Genomic DNA, 20340 nt, shown 5'->3' on the forward strand with positions numbered 1-20340 from the left:
AAGTAACATAGCCATAGAAGCTTTTCATCGTATAATAGCTGATAAATGAATGTTATAAAAAAAATCTATCCTTGTGAAATCAAATTAGCATAACAGCTCAACATTTATCATAATAATATCCAGACATAACATAGGAACAAGAAAAATCCATAAAGGATCATATCTTAGTCATATTACATAATAGTACTTGAAATGTCACAATAACTGAGTATAGAAGCCTAACATTAATATCATACATCATAAATAAACCCTTCTCCCATGGGAAATGGAGTGAGCTCTTCTGGCTATTCTTCAAACGAAGGACCAATTAACGAACATGAAAGCTAAGCAGTGGTTTGATTCATCATCTTCAAGAACTTTCCACACTGTTGCCTGCTCGTAAGACACCAATCTCCCCATGCTTGACGCACACACACCCGCAGGAAGATGAGCATAGCCCTATACAAAAGAAATAAAGATTCAAAGTCTGAAAATGATTTTCCAAGAAAATTGTGAAAAGTTTACAAGGAAACAAACCTGTTGCATGATCTTAGGGAACTCAGAGCAAAGAGCTTTACGACCAGACTCGTCTAAGGTCTTGTCTAGCGTTAGGTCTTGAAGTGCTAGGAGAGTAGTTTCCAGCATGTCTAAACCAGTTTGGTTAGCAAATGTAAAGATCGGTGAAGCCTGCAAAACAAAAGAGTTATTGTCACACTTTAACAAATTCAAGAACATGTCCCCTAGAAGCAAGCCCTTCACTTACATTTGTTTTCATGGAGCAGCACAAGATTGCATCGGTATGGCTCCAGAGTTGGTGCAGCAATGTGTCACCACTGGTTTGAGAATCAGAGCCAAAGAGATCTGCACCAGTGTGAACTCTACAGCAGCCATTACCAAGAGGAGTTTCAGACTAAATAAACACTCAGATTAGAAATATGTAATAAACTACCTGTAACTACGGGAGATCCAACGGACAAGAGTGAGAGCTTCAGGGGAAGTGGGAGCAGATACTGGACTGATACAAGAACCAGGACGGGGAGCAATGGCTAGAGCAACCCTCTGAATCGATCCCACTATGTTTCTCACGTACTGACGTGCCATGGAAGCAACGTTGTCTCTTGTGTGGTTATCAAATGTGAACTGGAATGCTATGGTTAATACCGACCTAAAGTTACAACCGTTTGGGTCAGCTTCACCTGCTTGACGTGTTGATCCTTCTAACGCTGATGCTAGATCCAATGTACGGTTCACAGATGCACCGTTCTATATGAAAATGGATGATTAGAATAGAACATATATGTTACTTAGATCTTTAAATGAGATTTAAATATATTACCGGAGTTGATTTTTGTTCAAGAGGTATGACACGAAAGCCAGAAGGAAGCAAAGGTGCATCATCAGCAAATGATTCATCGATAGGAGCAAAGACAAGCTGAGCACAACCTCCAACCACATCTTCATCAACACCGCTACAAAGCTGGACAAAGAATCAAAGGATTGATTAAGCTATGAAGTAAAGAGAACAGAGCAAGCGAGAAGCTATGAAGTAAAAACCTGTAGTAAGTACATATCCCTAGCTAAGCCCATGTCTTCAGGTGAGTAAGCATGACCTTCGAGTCTAACCACCTCAAGAAACTGAAACAAGGAAAGGTTTCAAGACTATAAGAAAAAGTATTAAGAGAGAAGAAAGAAAAAGTTTAAGTTCAGCTGTTTGTCCTTTTTGCACCTCTTCATGTTCAACTGTCTGAGCGAGGGGGAGAATGACTTGGTTACTGGGGAAGCCACCAGCTCTAGCGCAAGGAACAGCAAAAGGACTTGCTCTAAGGGATGCAGCAGCATAAGCATCCACACCATAATCAGCCCACTCAGAACGGTGTTCTCTAAGGAAACGAACCAGCACAGCAGGTGGAACGTTCTTGATGCACAAGAAAGAGATTGCACATTAGTTTAAAGTAAAATCAAAACATTAAAGAAGATTCTTCCATTATCGTTTAAAACATGTACCTGCAACAGCATAGATGCCTTGGCGCAAAGCACACCACTACCAAAGCTAGGGAGGAACGAGTTGTTGCTGTATTGAGACCCACCAAACTTTCCAGGAGACAAGTTTATCATAACTGTAATATCCTCACCACCGTCACTACCCATTGGTGACCATCCATCATCCACAAAGCCATTCACAGCATCATTGAATCCCCTGAAACTTGAACAATTAGAAAGAGAGGAAAAAAGAAACTTGCCAGTGAAGCTATTTGAATTTAAGGTAATGTGATGCACATACCGAGAGAGTCTTTGACTGAAGGTTCTTAAAACAGCAGGTTGGCGCCCTCCACCGTACTGAACTTCTCCACTTGTCTCTTGTGCGATTTGTCTTGCATGTCTCAGCGCCTTGAATAAGAAAACCAAACATAAGAAAAAACACAGCATTTGTACCAAGTTGTTAGGTTGTTTGAACTTACAGCGACAGTCATTTTCTGAGCAAGAATCTTGGAAGATTTATAGAGAGGCCTCATGACTTCAGGGACACTCAAGGCCTAGGGGAAACAAGAAAACCAAGTCAGTAACATATTACTGATGTGTTTTGAATCAATTTGACTCAGTTTTGCTTACATCCAAATCAACATGGTCAACAATGTGGAGAATGGAACCACCACCATCGCAAGGACGGATGAGAAACCCGCTTGGTCGCATCTCAGCTCTCACAAAGTTCGAAGAAGGTGGCCCAGTGGGTCCACCAGTTGCAGCAGTAAGCGACCTCTCACAAACCTGAAGACAAATGAGTGTGAGTGAAGGCAAACATGAAATAATATTTAAAAAATAGGCAAGCAAGCAGGTGGTTCAAGAACTCACCACATAGCTTCCATCTTCTAAACAAGTGCTGTATCTCAGCGTCCAGAAGTCACGAGCCGCTGCTAACGTCGTTGGAGCATACATCTGCGTGTATATAAGCTCGATAGTCCCACCGTTACCAGCAGGAATCACACTCAGAGTATCCACGCTTCGACAATCACGTAGCCAAGATTGACGATCTTTGAGGATCTCAGCAACCTTCGTGGGCTCTAAACTCACGAGGCCGCAGGCACGTGCTGCGATTCCACTGCAGTTGCGGGAAATAGCGACGATGCCAATAGAATCCGGACCAGGCTATACACCAAAATTTAAACAAGGTTCATCACTTCACTACAAATCTAAATTTATTTTTTTCAGACATAACATAAGAACTTGAAGAGTTTATTTATTATTTATTACCTTCATCCCAATCATCTGAACCCAGTCAACAGCAGTTCCTGTAGCCTTGGAAAGGAACTCTGCTAGGGCCTCCTCTGCTATGGAAAGGAGACTAAAATCCAAAAAAAAAAAAAAACATTTAAGTTGTCACATGGAATCCAACAAGCTCAGACATATATATGTGAAGTATAATAAGAAAAAGCTCACCCAGCTGGGTTGTTAGCATCTCGTTGGAGACGCTGAGGATTTGGGTTTTGCTGTTGATGTTGATGTTGCTGACCACTTACTACGACCACAGACTCACAGCTGTTGTCTGTGGTCGTCCCAGAAGCCTACATTCCAAAGAAATGTAACAAAACTTAAGCAAAAAAATTAACATAAAAAGGGACTAAGGTGGTGAAGTGTTTTTACAGTGTGGATTTGGTGTTTCATGTGGCCATTCTCATAGACCAGGTGAGAAACTTGCTTCTGCAAACGATCATTCTCTTCCATCAGGAGTTTATTCATAGCATTGAGCTTCTTGTTCACTGTCTGGAGACGAGCGGCTTCTTTCCTCTGCTTCTCTCGACATCTTAAAAAAACAAGCAAACCAAAAAGCAACTTTAGTAACTCAACTATGCCAGCAAATATGTTAAATGTCTAGTTCAAAAAGAAAAAAACATGTTATATGTATGATGTGATTAAATGGTAGTGGATGAACAGAGACAACCTATATAAAACCACCCCCCAATGATATAAAGAGGAAAAGATAATATATTTTTTTTTCAATTCACATCTTAATAAATGTTAACAAAAACGCATTCAAGGACAATTTTATTAGATGTCACTTTCTTGCATTTAAAGTTTCCACTGTGTCAAACAGCTTAAACCAAACAGATTTTCCTGCTCTGAGGGATTTTTTACTAGACATGATGGATCTAACATTAAAATTTTAAAACATGATGATCATTGAGATCTAGAAAAAAGGAACAGAATCATAATTGTCAGATCAAAACAGCATGGAAATTTTTGTTTAAACATTTTTTGTCTTTATGAGCTTAATTACAAACAAGAGAAAGACAATCTTTAGGTAAGAAAACAGTGAATCTACAGGGAGAGAGAAAAAAAAATGATTTGTTGTAACTTTCTCACCTGCGGTTTTGAAACCAGACTTTGATCTGTTTAGGCTCGATGTTGGAGAGAATAGGACATTCTCGTATGAGTTGCTGTCTTCTGAGAGAGCTAGGCTTAGGGCACTCAGTGTAAACTCTCTCAAGAGCTTCCACTTGCTCAGGCGTGTACCTAACGTACTTGCCGGAGTCCAACCCTTTGTCCGGGGACTCTCTGTGCATCGTGTGGACCATCATAGCTCAAAAAAAGAGAGTAAATAAAAGGTTTTAAGGAACTTAAAGAAAGACCCAGATGGAGTTTCAAGTTATTGTGGGTTTAGTGTAGCTAGTTGCTGGGTTCTTTTCAAGGGTAGGCTCTCTGTGTAGAGAGAGAGCCTCCACTAACGTTCATGAGATAAATGGTGGGAAGAAAAAAAGAGTTTGTGAAAGAAAAGAAAAGATATGTTTTCTTGGTTTTGTTTATTATTGCTTTCGGTTACTATTGGTGAGAAGAGAGAAAACGCTAGAGAGCAATGGCAGCGAGAGGGAGGAGGAGAAGATAAGAGGAGCAAGAAAGGGGAAGCAAAGTAAGGGTCTTTATCACAGACGCCAATCTCGAGATCCTTTTAAGACATGTACAAAAAACATTTAAACTTGTTAAAAGAAATTACTTTTCTTTTGAGAGAGACAGAGAGATGTTGGATTTGATAAAAGCTTTAACTTTTAGGGCTTCTGGGTAAATTAAAGTAAACATATGCCCTGCAAAATACAATACTTTTGGTATTTTTAGTATATTATTAAATATCTTGTTGTTAAAGGACAAAATTGTTTTTAACTCAATATCGAAATATATCTTGGAATCAAAGTACAAATGGTGTTGTTATATATGCACAAACACTAATCTTGTTTGCATTGATTAAAAACATTATTAGCAATTAATTAAATCGAAGGTGCAGCATGATAAAATGGAAAAGACAATAAAGGAGAAAAAAGCCAACACACGCAAAACAGTCTCTGCCAAAACCCATCTGTGTTTTTACTCTACCTAGAACAGTAATGATAAAAAATTATATAAAATAAAAAAACAGCTAACTAAATAAGGAGGCAGAAAGACAGGCCAATCTTTGTTTTTTCGTTACTTTCCAATTTAAATTTTTTATTTACTCGAGAGAAAAAATGGTTGAACAAAAAAGGATGTCTTTATCTCTGTGAGAAGGACATAGCTTGCTTCTCTCTCCTATTTTCTCTACTTTCTGATTATCATCATGATGGTGATGCAGATATATGTACATGTACAATAATATCATCATGATAATATATGTACACGATGATGATGTGTTAAAGGTGATGACATTGCATGAGGAAAATTGTGTGGATTGTCATTGCTCGCGTGAGAAGCGTGAAGGGCCTCTATTTTTTCCTTTTAACAGTTATGAATTTCTCTCTTTTTTTAGAACGTGAGAGTTATGAATTGTAGGAAAAATGTTTTCTATATAGAAGTATCATCATTTTTCGGCTATATTGTATTTTTTTTTGTATTATTATTTTTGAGGCTTAAATAATTTGACAAGGCTTTCAATGTTACGTATACAATTTCAGTCAGTTTTAAGTAGTATGGTACGGATTCGATTTAACTTTGATCGTTCGTGTTGTCAAGGATTAAAAGGTAGTCGACATGTGTGGCATTGTTAAGTAAATTCTGCGTTTGTTCATGTAAAATACTGATTTGTACAGAATCAATGTCCAGACCAAGGGATAGCTTCTTATAAATACGATATACGTATTTGGACAATTGCCCTATTAATATCAGGGGGAGAAGATAAAAGTATTTTTATATAGAATATACGTAATTAATAAAGAGAAAGAGAGAGTGAAAAAAAATAAAATAATAATAATAATAATAAATGCATTTGAGGAGGCGAAATTTTTTTTCTCTTTCTAAGTCTTTTTCTCTGCCTTTTCTCTAACCGTTTTTAACCGGAGAATCCTGTCTCCAGCCGGCGGATTCGGCTCTCCTAACCGCCACCGGTCCGGCCATCATTTATATCTACTCTTTTCTCTGCTTTTTATTAGATATCGGCCATGCATCTGTTTATTCGGTGGTGGACCGCTCTAGTTTTTCCAGGAAACGGTGGACCTTCCACTAGTTGTTGCTAGCTTTTGATTCTGGGGCTGTGTCGTATCGTCGTCGATATTGGTCGCCGGTTTTCGGTTCTCATGGATGCGATCGAGCTGAGGTTAAGAAGTTTTGTTCTGGTGATAGGAGGTCGAATTCGGAGGAGATCGTGGTGTTTCCCGATCGAGTACCTCTGAAGATCAGACCTATGTGAATGACGCCGCAACCTATACCTCTAATACAGTTGTTGGAGGTGGTTTCGGCGGTCGTGTGACTTTGTCCCGGTGATTCCGGAGTTTGTGGTTATGTTTGGTTCAGCATCGACCCCAATTGAAACGGAGTTGGTGATTCCAGTTACCGGTGAAGTGACGGTTTTACGGTTCCGGCGGCGAGCACTTGCCGTTTCGAGACGGTGAAGCTTCTGCGGTTTCCATGCGTATCTTCGGTGTTGCAGCGTCAACACGTGGAGATGAGGTGTCGTGTGTGATCAGTGATGTTTGGGTCTCGGGTTTTTTCCGTGTTAGACTTGTAGCTCGTTTGTTTGTTTGGGTTCTTGCGATTTTAATATAACTCTGGACCAGTTTGGACCTCTTTGTAAAATATTTCATCGTTTATAATAATATTTTAGATGGCAAAAAGAAAAAAAAAAGAGTAATAAAAATTAAATGACATGTGAGGTCTCATCATGAGTCCAACTTTGTGCATGCGCTTCGATTTTCTACATGGCAGATATTCCCACGTAGGCACCTATACGCCTTTTTCTTCTATTCTGGACTGGTTAACGTTTGTTATTTTTTTTTTTTAAATACAGCTACTAATACTTTTTCTCTGTTGAATACACCCAAATATATATTCTTTTCAAGTTCTATTCTTTTCACAAAAACCCACTTAACATATTGACTACGAGGTTTCTTCTCGCGCCACTCAACACGTTTTTCTTTAGTTTTGAGTTTATTTCGCAGCATGCGACACTAAGTCTATGTATGAACTACGACGGTGAAAGGAAGTTTTTGGGCTAAACCTACTATTCGGTTTTGATTGCTTAATATCCACGGCTAATATAGAAATGAAAAAAATGTTAAAATGGTTTGGACTTGGTTAAAAGAATTTCACTTAACCTAACTGTTGAATGGTATATACCTAATTTTTGCTACGAACATAACTACGGAATTAACATATATCTTGATCTCGTAGATTAATTTAACTTAAGAAAAAAGTGAAAATACGTCATACTTAATCTTTTTTATCAGTTTATGTTTAACAAACTTAACAAATGCTGAATAAAGTATTTACAGATTTTTTACCATAAAAAAGTATTTACAGATTTACATACGTAATACAAATATACAATAGCCACATGTAATTAAAATCAAAATCAAAATCAAAAGAAAGTATATATATACACGGATATACCTTTATAACAAGTATGTTTGTTTTACAATAAATTATAAGAGCAAATTAAAGAGTGACATATAAGAAAGAAGAGTTGATCGAAGTTTGATCTCAGATGTAGTATTTTGTAATTCAATCATATATATCAGCTTGTTTTTTCCTGAAAAGTGAAAATGGAATAACAGAAACGAATAAGAGTTTTCAAAACCTGATTTAAACCAATATATGTTTAAGTGATTATATATGTTAAATATGAGCTTATTTGTTTACTGAAAATGGACTCATAGAATTTTATCGTGGAAGGATATTCTCAACACATGATAAATCTAATTCTAAAAAAAACACATGATAAATCTAGGATAACGCATTCATATAAACGACCACATTCTGTAGCTTAATAATATACTGGCCCTAATAATTAAGGAGTCGGCAGTTTGCATTTCGACTGTTCTATGTTCCCTCGGCTTGAATCCTCTGAAAGTGATATAGGACCCATATATAACACATTATGCATTATGCAGTGCTCTTTCCTAAAAGGCTTTGGATGCTTTCATAATAAGGAAATAAAAAAGTATAATTAGAGTGCGTAGTTTGGTTGCTGGAGAAAAAAAGAATGTCAAAGCTTTAAATTTGACAATATCTATCTTTACAAAATAATAATTGGCTTTATTAATATATATTTATTTTTGGTGTCAACTTTTTATTTTTAGCAAGAGGCATGGAGCATAAGAGTACCCCACTGGGCCAAGTCCACTTACTCTTGTTCCCATGTCTCACACTGCTTAGTGCTTACATTGCTTGATTTCCCAAATTTTCAATGTTTTCTTTTCTTTTCCCTTTCCACTATTTATATTCATCTTCTCAGAGCTCCATACAAATGGATGTATAGATCTGAGCATGTATCTCGTTTCATACGTGAATTATATACGTATAAAGTTTCATGTTTTTGTTAGTTTCAATTATGTGTGTCTTTGTTACAAACCATGTTTTTGTTTGCCAAAGGAAAATTGCACATACGGGGCTTTCGAGATACCAAAATTTATGGAGTTGAGGTTAGAACGAAAAACTTTAAAAGATTATAAAACTAATGTTATATTTCCAAATATTTAGACCATCTCCAATGTATATTTTTTATTTTTATTTTAAAAATAGAAAAATTTTATAGTAGAGATGAGTTTTACTCTAATGTATTTCTCTAAAATATAGAGGAATACTATTTCTTCTTCTATAAATAGAGGAAAAATAGTAATTTTTATTTTAGAGGTAAAAATATTGATGGGTTGGAGTGATTTTGTCTCTAAATGATTTTGACTCTAAATACTATTATAGAGGCAAAAATATGGGTGGGTCAGAGATGATCTTAGACTAATTAGTGTTTATTATGATCAGTTGAATTAAAACTGATTTCACAACCCTAAATTTTATGCTTATGAACTGGACGAACCTTCATCTAGATATATATAATCATCATATAACATCTAGTGGAGATATGAAAGTTGGTGATCGTACCACTCGTTAAATCTAATTATCACCAAGACAATATCATTATAATCTTAATAAGTTGCAAAGTGTACAATGCTTGATCAGAGTTGGAACGAAATCAGAGATCTATTTTCTTTGAACATGACTTTTTCTGCAATCACTACAAGATCTACATGACTACATGGTATAACTATGACAAATGACGTATTAATCTGTATATTCTGTAAAAAAAATTCTCTGCATGTTATGTAAGTATTTTATTAAACTAAATACAGCAACTAAGAATCCACTAAGCGTTATATATAAATTACTTGCTGTGTAGTCTATATTTAAAAGCTAAATAACAGCAACAAAGCATACATCATAGCTAATCAAGCTTCATTATCATCTCCATTTACACAATACAAGGTAAACCAAAAACAAAACATGGGTTTACTCCATAAATGGGAAATTGATGCAGCAATGATATTGAAATCACACAATCAATGAAAGGAAAAGCACAAGTGTCTCTTTCTATACCACTATATGGAATGAAATAAAAGTTAACAAAAAGTCAAATGAAAAGCCCTGTTTTTGCCACAAGTCACAATTGTGTTCTTCTTGCTTTGCTTCATTTTCACATCTCTTTTTTTTTTGTTCAACCACATCACATCTCTTTCTTCTGTTCCTATTGTTTTAAGGAATGAGAGTGAGGTGGAGGGAGGGACCCATGCATGGGCATGATAGAGGTGTAAAGTCAGGCATGGATAGAAAAGAAGCCTCCAACTTTGATAGGCTACTCATGCATATATTATATATAGTATCGATCATATAATATTCATATATATGCAGATAATAATTATGAGTGGGATTAAAGTTTGTGGATATCACTCGCCATGAGATTAACAATTGAACTTATAAAAGACGTACCACAAATTCAATTTTTCCATTACGTCATATGACAACATCGAATACGATTTGATTAATCATAAAGAAGAGTAGAAGATGATCGTTTCCATAAAATAACGGATCCGTTAATCAAAATATATTAATAATCATGTCATATAATGGATTCGTTAGTCAAAATAACTAAACATCTTAAAAATCTTTAATTTAAATCTCAGTCAAATTATAGATTTTCATCGCTGATTAGTTTTTTTTTTTACTCTAAATTTCCATTTTATATATGACTTAACCTTACAGGCTTACAGCACAAAGACAACTGATCACATGCGATGATCACATGCGATCAGGATCAAAACCAAAAACCAGAAAAACCAATCAGAAAAGTTAATGAACCAACCAAAAAACAAATGAACCGCTGACTAGTTGTATGATCGCAGTATATGATCTATCAAAAAGATATAGCGAGTTGGTCAAATTATATTTTCTTCTTTTATCAACGTCTCTTTCTCTATCCAATGGGGTCAAACCACATAATAACTATAGAATAGGTTATAAGAAAAAAGAAAAAAGAAAAAAATCAAGCTAGAAAAGCGTTATTAGCACCAAAATAAAACTATTAGTTTGGCAAGAAAAATGAAATTAGCTATAAAACTGAAAATATACTGGGACAGCCAGAATGTGATATATTTGTCTAAAGATGAATGCTATATCAAGCAAAATATGGCGTAGTCATATATATCAAAATCGGAGTTTTGTTCTGAGCACTACTAAAACCGTAAATTGCTTCTTTTGGATCAATATAACAGTAATGGTGGTGTTTAATTAATTAAAAAGGGAAGTGGCCTGTAGCTAATCAAAGAAATCCTTTTCATACTGTATTGATCACATACCCATGAAGATGAAGAAAAAATGCATCATACTTCACTCTCTTTTCCAATGAAACTTTCTTGCAACCATTCTGTTAGATTCAGGTTTATTATGGGCTTCCAACTTAAAACCAATTGGCAATTAATGGATTGGCCTTAACCCTTTATATAGTAGTAGAATAATTCTTATATTTCCGATGTGGGATGTTTCTCATCAATACCCTCCCTCACGCTCAGACATCTAGGTCTGAAGCGTGGACAATGTGGGAATAATATCCACAGAGGGTCCAACATTGGTGTAGTAGTAGTTGTAGTAAATTAGGTCAAATGATCTTATCGCTCTGATACCATGTTAGATTCGGGTTTATTATGGGCTTCCAACTTAAAACCAATTGACAATTAGTGGATTGGCCCTAACCCTTTATATAGTAGTAGAATAATTCTTATATTTCCGATGTGGGATGTTTCTCATCAATACATTCCCTATAAATGATTTGAGTTATATAATCTTCACTCACACCAAACATATGTACCATACCTTTCTATACACAGACATGGACACACGACATCGCTCAGTTGTATGGGTGTGACCTAACTCACAATGCATATAACTTTTGGTGCAGTTCCCATATGGAAACATTTCATTATCTTGTATTCCTGTAAATACAATCTGTTATTTTCTATGATTAGAAAAAACATATATTTCATTTTATACCTGAATATTTGCGGATGCTGTAAAGATTTCATATGTTATTTATATTTAAGGTTTTTTTTTAATTCAGGGTTGATTAGTAGTTTTAATAAAAAAATTCAGTTTGATGTATATGTGTGTGTGTGTGTGTGTGATGAAGCCACTAAACTTGTATGGAGCATTATTATAGACTTGTTTCAACAGACCAACAAACAAAACCTCATACATTTGCTTTCGTAAAAATTATTACACATTTATGCATATTTGGAAATTTTGCTTAAAAGAAAACATCCCATGGTATGACTTTTGCATGATTAATGTGCAAATTTGTGTTATGTGAATATATATATATATATATGTGTGTTTTTAACTTATGTAGCCTGCAAGTCAAATTTTACCTTCATATATATAGACTCGAGAAGGAAACACATGTGTCATTATGAATTTTTTTTTTCTGTTTAAAAATAATTCTTTGAAAATTTTCACATCAAACTGTCTAAACTCCAAAGAGACAGTAACTAAAGCGCAATAAGCCAACAACCCAAACTTCAGCCAGAAGCTGTCTGAAAATCAAAGCAATATGCTTTTAAGGAACCTTATTAAATCAACAATTTACATATAAATCAGACAGAAAAGGGCGCAAGAGAACAAAACATGACTTCAGAAATGTAAATTGTCTGGAGATGAAATGATTATGCTTAGTGCATAATAAAGTGACAAACTATGAAAGAATATTTTACCCCCTTTTTGAATTGAATGTAAAATTATATTCAAATCAAGCTTGGTTAATAGATGCATCTTGTTCCTGAGAATTAGGTTTGGAGATACATGAGACTTTTTAGACATATTTTCTTGATGATCCGATGATTATCTTGAAAAATATTCTACCTTCATCCCAAAACGAATGAGTTTGGTATCGTCAATTTAATCAAATTAAGGATAAACGTTGAGTCTAACGAATGTTCTATCTTAATGGAATCATCAAATGGTCTCATAAACCTTCAAATCCAAACATAGTTCAATAGAACTAAATCAAACAATTATTTTCAAAAACAAACATAAGAAAACTTCAACTCTAAAATATATAATATCTATGAAATCTCTAAACTCTAATCTCTCTATGCATCCAAGGCTTCTTTTATTCTCCATAAGCTTACTAGAGTGTCTGAGAATAATGTTCAAATCAACAATCAACAATCACTAAGAATATTCCTTCTTAATAGTATAGATTTAAAAATATTTCTTCTTTTTATCAATTATCCTTCTAATTATGACGAGATTTGCCCTCAAACAAATATGAAAATAATCTTAATATTATCAGAATAAAAATTGGTGTTATTAAGTATATAATCTAATAAAATGAATATTACTATGCAGAGATTTTAAAATGGTAACACAATTTATTTGGTTTTTCATATTGTTTTAAGTGAATATTATCTATTAATTTGAAACAAAATAAATAGAAACAAATTATTGTTTAGTATATACATTCCAAATCAGTATTTTCGCCTACCATATCCAACTATAATTAGATTTATTCAATATTGCTTTATTTATATATTTTGTCATATTTTGTTTTCTATACGATCGAAACATTAAAGTAAGTTTAGTATATATACATGTCAAAAATTTCATTTGTTATATAGTGTACGGGTCACAAATTCATTTTTTATATATACGACAATAAATTAAACTTCATGTAATGTGTTCATTTGTTACATGTCAAAAAATATTTTTCGAATATAAACGGGTTGAACAGATAGATTTGTCATGTTTATTATAACCTAATAAATGGATTAATAATCTATATATAATAGCAAACTGAATTTGACGTCATCCTTTTTTTATAGGAAAAAAAACTAAAATCCTACGGTGTAGTTTATTTGTTTTTATGATCTAAGGGATATAAAACTCTTCTGTTCACGTCATCTAATATAACTGTCTCATTTGGCAGATTTTCCCGAATCGTCACTTTCTCAAACAACACATCTCTTAAATGACGCCTCTCTAATTGATCGATGTATATCAAGTCATGTTTCATGTTTTTAGTTTTTCCCGAATCGTCTCCTTCTGAAACAACACAACTGTTAAATGACACCTCTCTAAATGATCTATTGATACCACGCCAATCCTTCTTCTGTACATTTTTTCTCAGTTCACCATTCCACCCCATAATTTCAGAGTCGATTTCAACATAATTGCCAATGTAAACTATTTATGTGTTTGCTTTATCCCCGTTCGAAAAAAAATTGTTTTTCATATTTGGTCACTGTCTGTTTGGTTTTTGTCTCTTTTTTTTTTTTTTAATATTCCTCCTTTTTCTTTTGTCTCTGCAATTTTGTTTTTCTCTGATACACTTGCTTTTTTAGGAAAAAAAATCAGTCTCGTGCTTGTTGTTTTATTAAGAATTTGCTCTCTTTTAAAATAGTACTAGAATTTGACCCGAGCGGACGCTCGGGTGTTACATTTATATTAGAAAATAGAAGAACATTTCAAAAAACAACATTTTAATGGTTGAACTTGCATTATTTAGCTTACTGTTGAGGCTATGTTACTGGATCAGTTATATATGGCATTGTAGTTGTATTAATTATAGAAAAATATACAGGAGAGATTTGTTTTTGAATTTGTTTTCTATATATTACATAATTTGCAGTTTGATTTATGTGGAAGATTTGTTTTGAAATGGTTTCACCATTTGTTACTTTAAAACGAATAAAGTAAAGATATTCGGATCAATTCTGTTAACATCATATGAAAAGAAAAAAATTATTAGTGTTATCTAATTCAGGCTGGTGGTCTAACAAACATGGTCGAATAGTATTTTCTACACATTTATAACCGGTTTATTATTATTATTATTATTATATAACACGTTTGTCAATGTGTATGATGTAAAATCGCAACACAAAACGGGTACTAAGTTCCTGATGTAAAATCCTAAGCTATTCACTAAATTTTATACACATATGATTTTGATAGTGTTGATTTTGAATAATAGGTTTGTTCGATGATGGAATAAGTGTTCAAATAATGTATTGGGTAGTTATTGGTGTATAAACATTAGTGTTTGCGAAGAAATTGAACATGTAGGTCCCAGAGAAAAATATATGTGATATTTTCTATTACTGAATCGTCGGATATTTGTTTTTATTATGATAATAAAAATATATTATTTAAAAGAGATAGTTATTATTAGTTCAGTGGCACAAACAGTAAATATTAAAATGAATTAAGGGTTAATTTAAATTTGTACTTCACTTTTAATAGATTAGATGTGATGTTTCTCCAAAAGAACTGATCCGAGAGACGTGAAAAACATCTGTGTAAATTCTTCTTTTCTGGATTAAATGTTTGTTTCCTTTTCCAAATTCTGCCTATGTTTCTTCTCTCTTTAAAAAGAGAAATTATTGGGTTCACCAACCTTTAGGTTCACCCAACCAATAGAATTTTATTATTTCATATTCAGTATCTTTTAAAAAAAAAAAAAATATTATCAAATTATATTAATATTTTTAAACTAAAAAATAAAAATTAATATTAATTGCAAAAAATACGTTTTAGAAAAACATATTTTTAATACCGTCAGCCAAACACTAAATCCTAAATCCTAAATTATAAATCCTAAACCCCTGGGTAAATCCTAAACCCTTGGTAAATCCAAAATGCTTGGATAAATTATAAATCCTACGGTTTATGATTTATCCAAGGGTTTACCATGGATTTAAGGTTTATGATTTAGGGTTAGAGTTTAGGGTTTAGTGTTTTGCTGACGGTATTTAAAAAAAAACTTTTTTACGACTACTATTATTTTCTATTTATGTTTTATTTTAAAAACATAATAAAATTTGACAATATATTGTTTCCTTTTTTAAAAGATGCTGAATATGAAATAACGAAATCCTATTGGTTGGGTGAACCTAAATGTTCACTTTAGGGGTGAACCCAAGTATCTATACTATTAAAGCAGAATCCCTATTAGGATTCTGCCATTAGTTTTCAATCATATTTACAACTTTGTGCCATTCATATATTTATCTAACAACATTAATTATTTTTGACCAAAAAACTATATTTTTATGCTAAATCAATAAATACGAATTATACATAATAATTCCTAAATATTTACCAAAGAAAGATTTTGTTACCATAATGAATCACAACAAATCTTATAGTAGATCAGTTATTATTTAAATAGGTGAAGTATTTTTATTCAAAATAAATTATATGATAGAGATTATATACACTTTAACGTTTTTTGCAACTGTGAGATTATATATAGTTTATTCATACATCCATGTCATAACATATTTTTTTCTATCCCAAAACATTTATTAATTTCTTTAAAAAAAGTTTATGTCAGTGCCAAAGATATATCTAATGGGATCATTCACTATTTTAATTTATGCAATACACATATATCTATACTATTAAAACATAATTACTCATAAGATTATGTTCTTAGTTATTTGAGTTATTTATAATTACATTCTACTCACTAATGTAAGTTTCTTTTATTTTTTAAAAATGCGTAAAATAGTTTTAAGCAACAATCTATAACCGATTCTGCACATATTTCAAAATATGATTACAAAATTTTTTGCATTACAAAAAAATAGATCTGAAAATATTCAAACAGATACATAAAATAACTTATTTGCCAAATAACCAGAAAAAGTAATTAGATTTTTGGTTAGAGGTTGGACAGAGATATGAAAGAAAATGAGGAGAGAGAATGTGTTTTTAGATAGTGAAATTGAAAATTTTGTATGTATAGAGGGGTTGGCCAAAAAAGTATGTATATAGGAGCAAATTTTCCTAAGTAAATCTATAATTAAGGTTCAATAAATCTATCAGTTTTTTAATATGATCTGAATCCGTACATTTAATTCTCTGTTTCCTATTAAACGATTTAGTATATGAACTTTGTTTTCGATTTAAATTTTGCAAAAAAATAATAATTATTTTCAAAAAGTTAACATTTTTTAGATATTGATCATCCTAAAACATATAAATCAACTTTTAAATACTTTTTTAGAAATAACTATTTAATATTGTTTCAAAATGCATTATATAAAATTTATGATTAAATTTTATATCATAAAATTAAATATTTAAAAATAAATAATCCCGCGTTTTTAAAACGCGGGTCAAAATCTAGTATTATTAATAGAAAAATAATTCCGCACTTTCGAATCACGTATCAAAATCTAGTTATAAATTATAATCTACCTTTAATTTCAGACCCACATGCCAAATAAATACATAAAGAAAAACACCGAAGTAAAAACCAGGTAGATCAAAAAGGTAGTGTAGGCCTGGGTATTTTACCCGGACCCGAGGACCCGATCCGGAATCGACCCGAAAATACTCGATCTGGAACCGACCCGAAAAATTATAAGTACTCATATGTGTCTTTTTATTTTGGACCCGCGGGTCTTGGGTAAGATCCAGACCCGACCCGAGACCCGATCGAGTACCCGAAATACCCGAGATTTATTTTATATATTGGGTATATTTGGGTGATTGGGTATATTTTTGGTATTTCTAATCTTTTTAAAAATTTTAGGTTCGTATTTTCGGGTATAATTTCAAATTTTGAGTGTAATTTTAGAATTTCAGAAAATATAATTTGGGTATTCAGATATTTTTTGAGTTCTCAGGTCTGATTTTAGGTAAATATTCGGGTATTTTTACGGTTTTTTGGGTACTTTTCGAGTTTTCGGATCTAGTTTGGGTATTACGAGTTTTTTGGGGTTTTATATACTCGAACCGACCCGGATTCGAACAATACCCGAATATTATATGTGTTTTACGGGTACTAAAATTCTAGACCCGAACCTACCCGGACCCGACAAGATCCGACCTGGAATCGACCCGAAAATTATAAATACTCATATGGGTCTAATTTCCGAGGACCCGAAAGACCTGGATCCGACAAGACCCGACCCGAATCCGACCCGAAGACCCGGATGCCCAGGCCTAGGTTAGTGACGAAGTAAACCACTCAAAGTCAAAGGATGGACAAATTATTTCAAAACCAGCGAGCAAGAAAAATAAAAGATATTTTGGCTGTCTTGGGTATTTATCTTGACAGTAACTCTTAATATATTTAAGGGGTAATTTGGGTATTTGACTAACTCGACTCTTGACCAAGCAAGTTTACCAAGAGTGGTAAAAACGTGTTGACGATCATCTACAGGAACAGGGTAAAACCCATCGAAGCTTAGCAGAGAAAATCTCTCTTTCTCTCTACTGTCGAATTGTTTTTTGTAGCCATAGGTAAAATGCTATGCCTTCCTTTCTCTTCTTCCCCCTGTACGAAATTCCCTTTTGCTAGATTTTCCGGAACTGTGTTGCTGAGACTTTGTCTTCTGCCGCGCACAATTAATGTTGCAGCTTTGTTAGCTAACTCGTGTGAGAAAAGAGCGCAATGAGCTGTTTCAGTTGGTGCGGGAGTAATGATTTTCTTGAATCTTCTGACTCCAGACCAATGCAACCGCACAAACCAGCAGGTAGCTCTGGTTCTTATCTCAACTGCATTGCTTGTCAGTGTTTTCTTAGTGTCCAATCATTTAGCCTTATTCATGCACTGGGTTAATGGGATTGTTAAGGTCACAATCAAAGCGCTGATCAGTCAGTAGTTCAGACGAATGATATTGCTGTAGCAGCCATTCCAGTGGATGAACTGAGAGATATAACCAATAACTTTGGTCCAAAGGCTTTGATCGGTGAGGATGAGGGTGAGGGTTCATATGGAAAAGCGTTTTACGGTGTTCTTAAAAGCGGTAAGGCAGCTTTCATCAAGAAACTTGACCCTAGTAAGCAGCCATATCAAGAATTTATTTCCAAGGTATATATATGCTACAATGTATGCCACCCTAATATATATGTGTGTAAATCACACCACTTTTTTTTTTTTTTTTTTTTTGTTACTGACATTGGAAGTTTTCAACACTTAGATATCAATGGTTTCGAGATTGCGACACGACAATGTTATTGCACTTGTGGGTTACTGTGTTGATGGCCCTCTCCGTGTTCTGGCTTATGAGTATGCTCCTAATGGATCTCTTCATGATATTCTTCATGGTGAGAACCATTTCCTTTTGATATGGATCAGTTATTCAAAATACTTTGAATATCTTGAAGCTAATAATGAACATGGTTTGTCTCTTTCTGTGCAGGTGTCGCAGGAGCACTGCAAGGTCCTTCTCTGACGTGGCATCAGAGAGTCAAAATCGCTGTTGGCGCAGCCAAAGGACTTGAGTATTTGCATGGACAGGTGGACCCTGAGGTTATCCACCGTGACATCAAATCCAGCAACATACTTCTCTTTGATGATCATGTTGCCAAGATTGCTGATTTCGATCCGTCTGATCAAGCCTCTCCCGTGACTGTCCGCCCATATTGTTCGCGCGGACTAGAAGCCCTTAAGTATAAACCTCCCGAGTAAATGCCCTTCTTTTAGATAACATTTTTATTATTCGGACAGTAACTAATGCATTCACTTTTCTTTTTATCATTGTTCTTCTTAGCATCTCTACTCACTGCCGAATCATTTCGGTTGTGTTTCAGGTATATAATAGCGGGAATGTTCACCAAAAAGAGCGATGTGTACAGTTTTGGAGTTGTTCTGCTGGAGCTCCTTACAGGTCGTAGACCAGATGATCATACCTTACCGCATGGACGACAAAGTCTAGTGAGATGGGTAATGTTTTAGTTCAGTCTTCTCTGCTTCTGATTCCAGTATATGCTATTATGCTCCAAAAAGAGACCTATAAAAACTGAAAGATTGAAACTATGGATGTCAAAAAACAACCAAAGAAGCTGGAAAAAATCAAGAATATAATTGACTATATACTCTGAATATTTCCTAAAATGAAAATATTTGTTCACTCAATGGTAAATAATTAAATACATTTTTGTGTGGTTGTCTTAGGCAACTCATAAACTAAGCAAAGACAAAGTGAAGGAATGCGTTGATGCAAGACTACTCGGAGATTACCCTCGCAAAGCTGTTACCCAGGTAGTTTCTTTCATATATAGGAGCATCAAAAGGTTTCACTTTGGTATAACTTAGAATGAATAGTTCTCTGCTGAGATTACAAACAAAGAAGTGATTGTTGGTCTCTGCATTCATCTTTATGATCTTTGAAACAGTTGAAGATCAAGTTTGATCATATATATGGTGTGATGTATGATGTTCAGTTAGCTGTGGTGGCTGCATGCTGCGTGAAAGATGAGGCAAAGTTAAGACCAGACATGAGCAACGTGGTGAAGGCACTTCAAACTCTTTGAGAGTCCACTTTTATATCAGGGTATTAACGTTATAATGTGCTTGCTTACTTATGTTTCGCTTTATTTCTTTTGCGTTTATGCTTTTTATCATCTTTTATTCTACTAATTCTCTTCCATTAATGATTTAAACAATGTATATCACTCTATATCTCTCATATTTTATCTATTTTTTATATTATTGTCTGATTTTTCCCTTGTAAGAACAACTTTTAGATTATGGTTAGTGTTATTTTGGAGTTTTGCAAATCATTTTTTTGAAATGAGTTACATAATGATTCTTTCTCGAACATTGCTCTCCAGTCCTAAAGCACTATA

General features: G+C 33.9%; 2 protein-coding genes across 4 annotated transcripts; one reads left to right on the forward strand and one right to left on the reverse strand.

The window, feature by feature from the left end:
* Positions 1-71: 71 nt before the first annotated feature.
* On the reverse strand, positions 72-4893 carry LOC108855544 (homeobox-leucine zipper protein ATHB-14). The gene is made up of 16 exons (XM_018629391.2): positions 4339-4893; positions 3619-3778; positions 3415-3539; positions 3229-3319; positions 2830-3123; positions 2590-2745; positions 2439-2513; positions 2261-2367; positions 1984-2176; positions 1706-1894; positions 1534-1614; positions 1316-1456; positions 929-1242; positions 743-857; positions 517-666; positions 72-438 (listed from the first exon to the last, which is right to left on the reverse strand). The coding sequence occupies exons 1-16, from the start codon at positions 4551-4553 to the stop codon at positions 292-294; spliced, it is 2553 nt and encodes an 850-aa protein (XP_018484893.1). The 5' UTR covers positions 4554-4893; the 3' UTR covers positions 72-291.
* A 12989-nt stretch (positions 4894-17882) lies between these two features.
* On the forward strand, positions 17883-20330 carry LOC108834967 (receptor-like cytoplasmic kinase 1). 3 transcript variants are annotated; one of them, XM_057009327.1, is made up of 8 exons: positions 17883-18009; positions 18127-18242; positions 18342-18580; positions 18690-18816; positions 18912-19176; positions 19303-19435; positions 19667-19753; positions 19888-20330. In XM_057009327.1, the coding sequence occupies exons 2-8, from the start codon at positions 18161-18163 to the stop codon at positions 20023-20025; spliced, it is 1071 nt and encodes a 356-aa protein (XP_056865307.1). In that variant the 5' UTR covers positions 17883-18009; positions 18127-18160; the 3' UTR covers positions 20026-20330. The 3 variants fall into 3 exon arrangements, with proteins under 3 accessions (XP_056865307.1, XP_056865306.1, XP_018463783.2); XM_057009326.1 differs by lacking the exon at positions 17883-18009 and having other exon boundaries at positions 18016-18242; XM_018608281.2 differs by lacking the exon at positions 17883-18009 and having other exon boundaries at positions 18016-18242; positions 19936-20328.
* Positions 20331-20340: the final 10 nt, after the last annotated feature.

Source organism: Raphanus sativus, chromosome 4 (genome assembly GCF_000801105.2).
Source record: "Raphanus sativus cultivar WK10039 chromosome 4, ASM80110v3, whole genome shotgun sequence".
Lineage (NCBI taxonomy): Eukaryota > Viridiplantae > Streptophyta > Magnoliopsida > Brassicales > Brassicaceae > Raphanus > Raphanus sativus.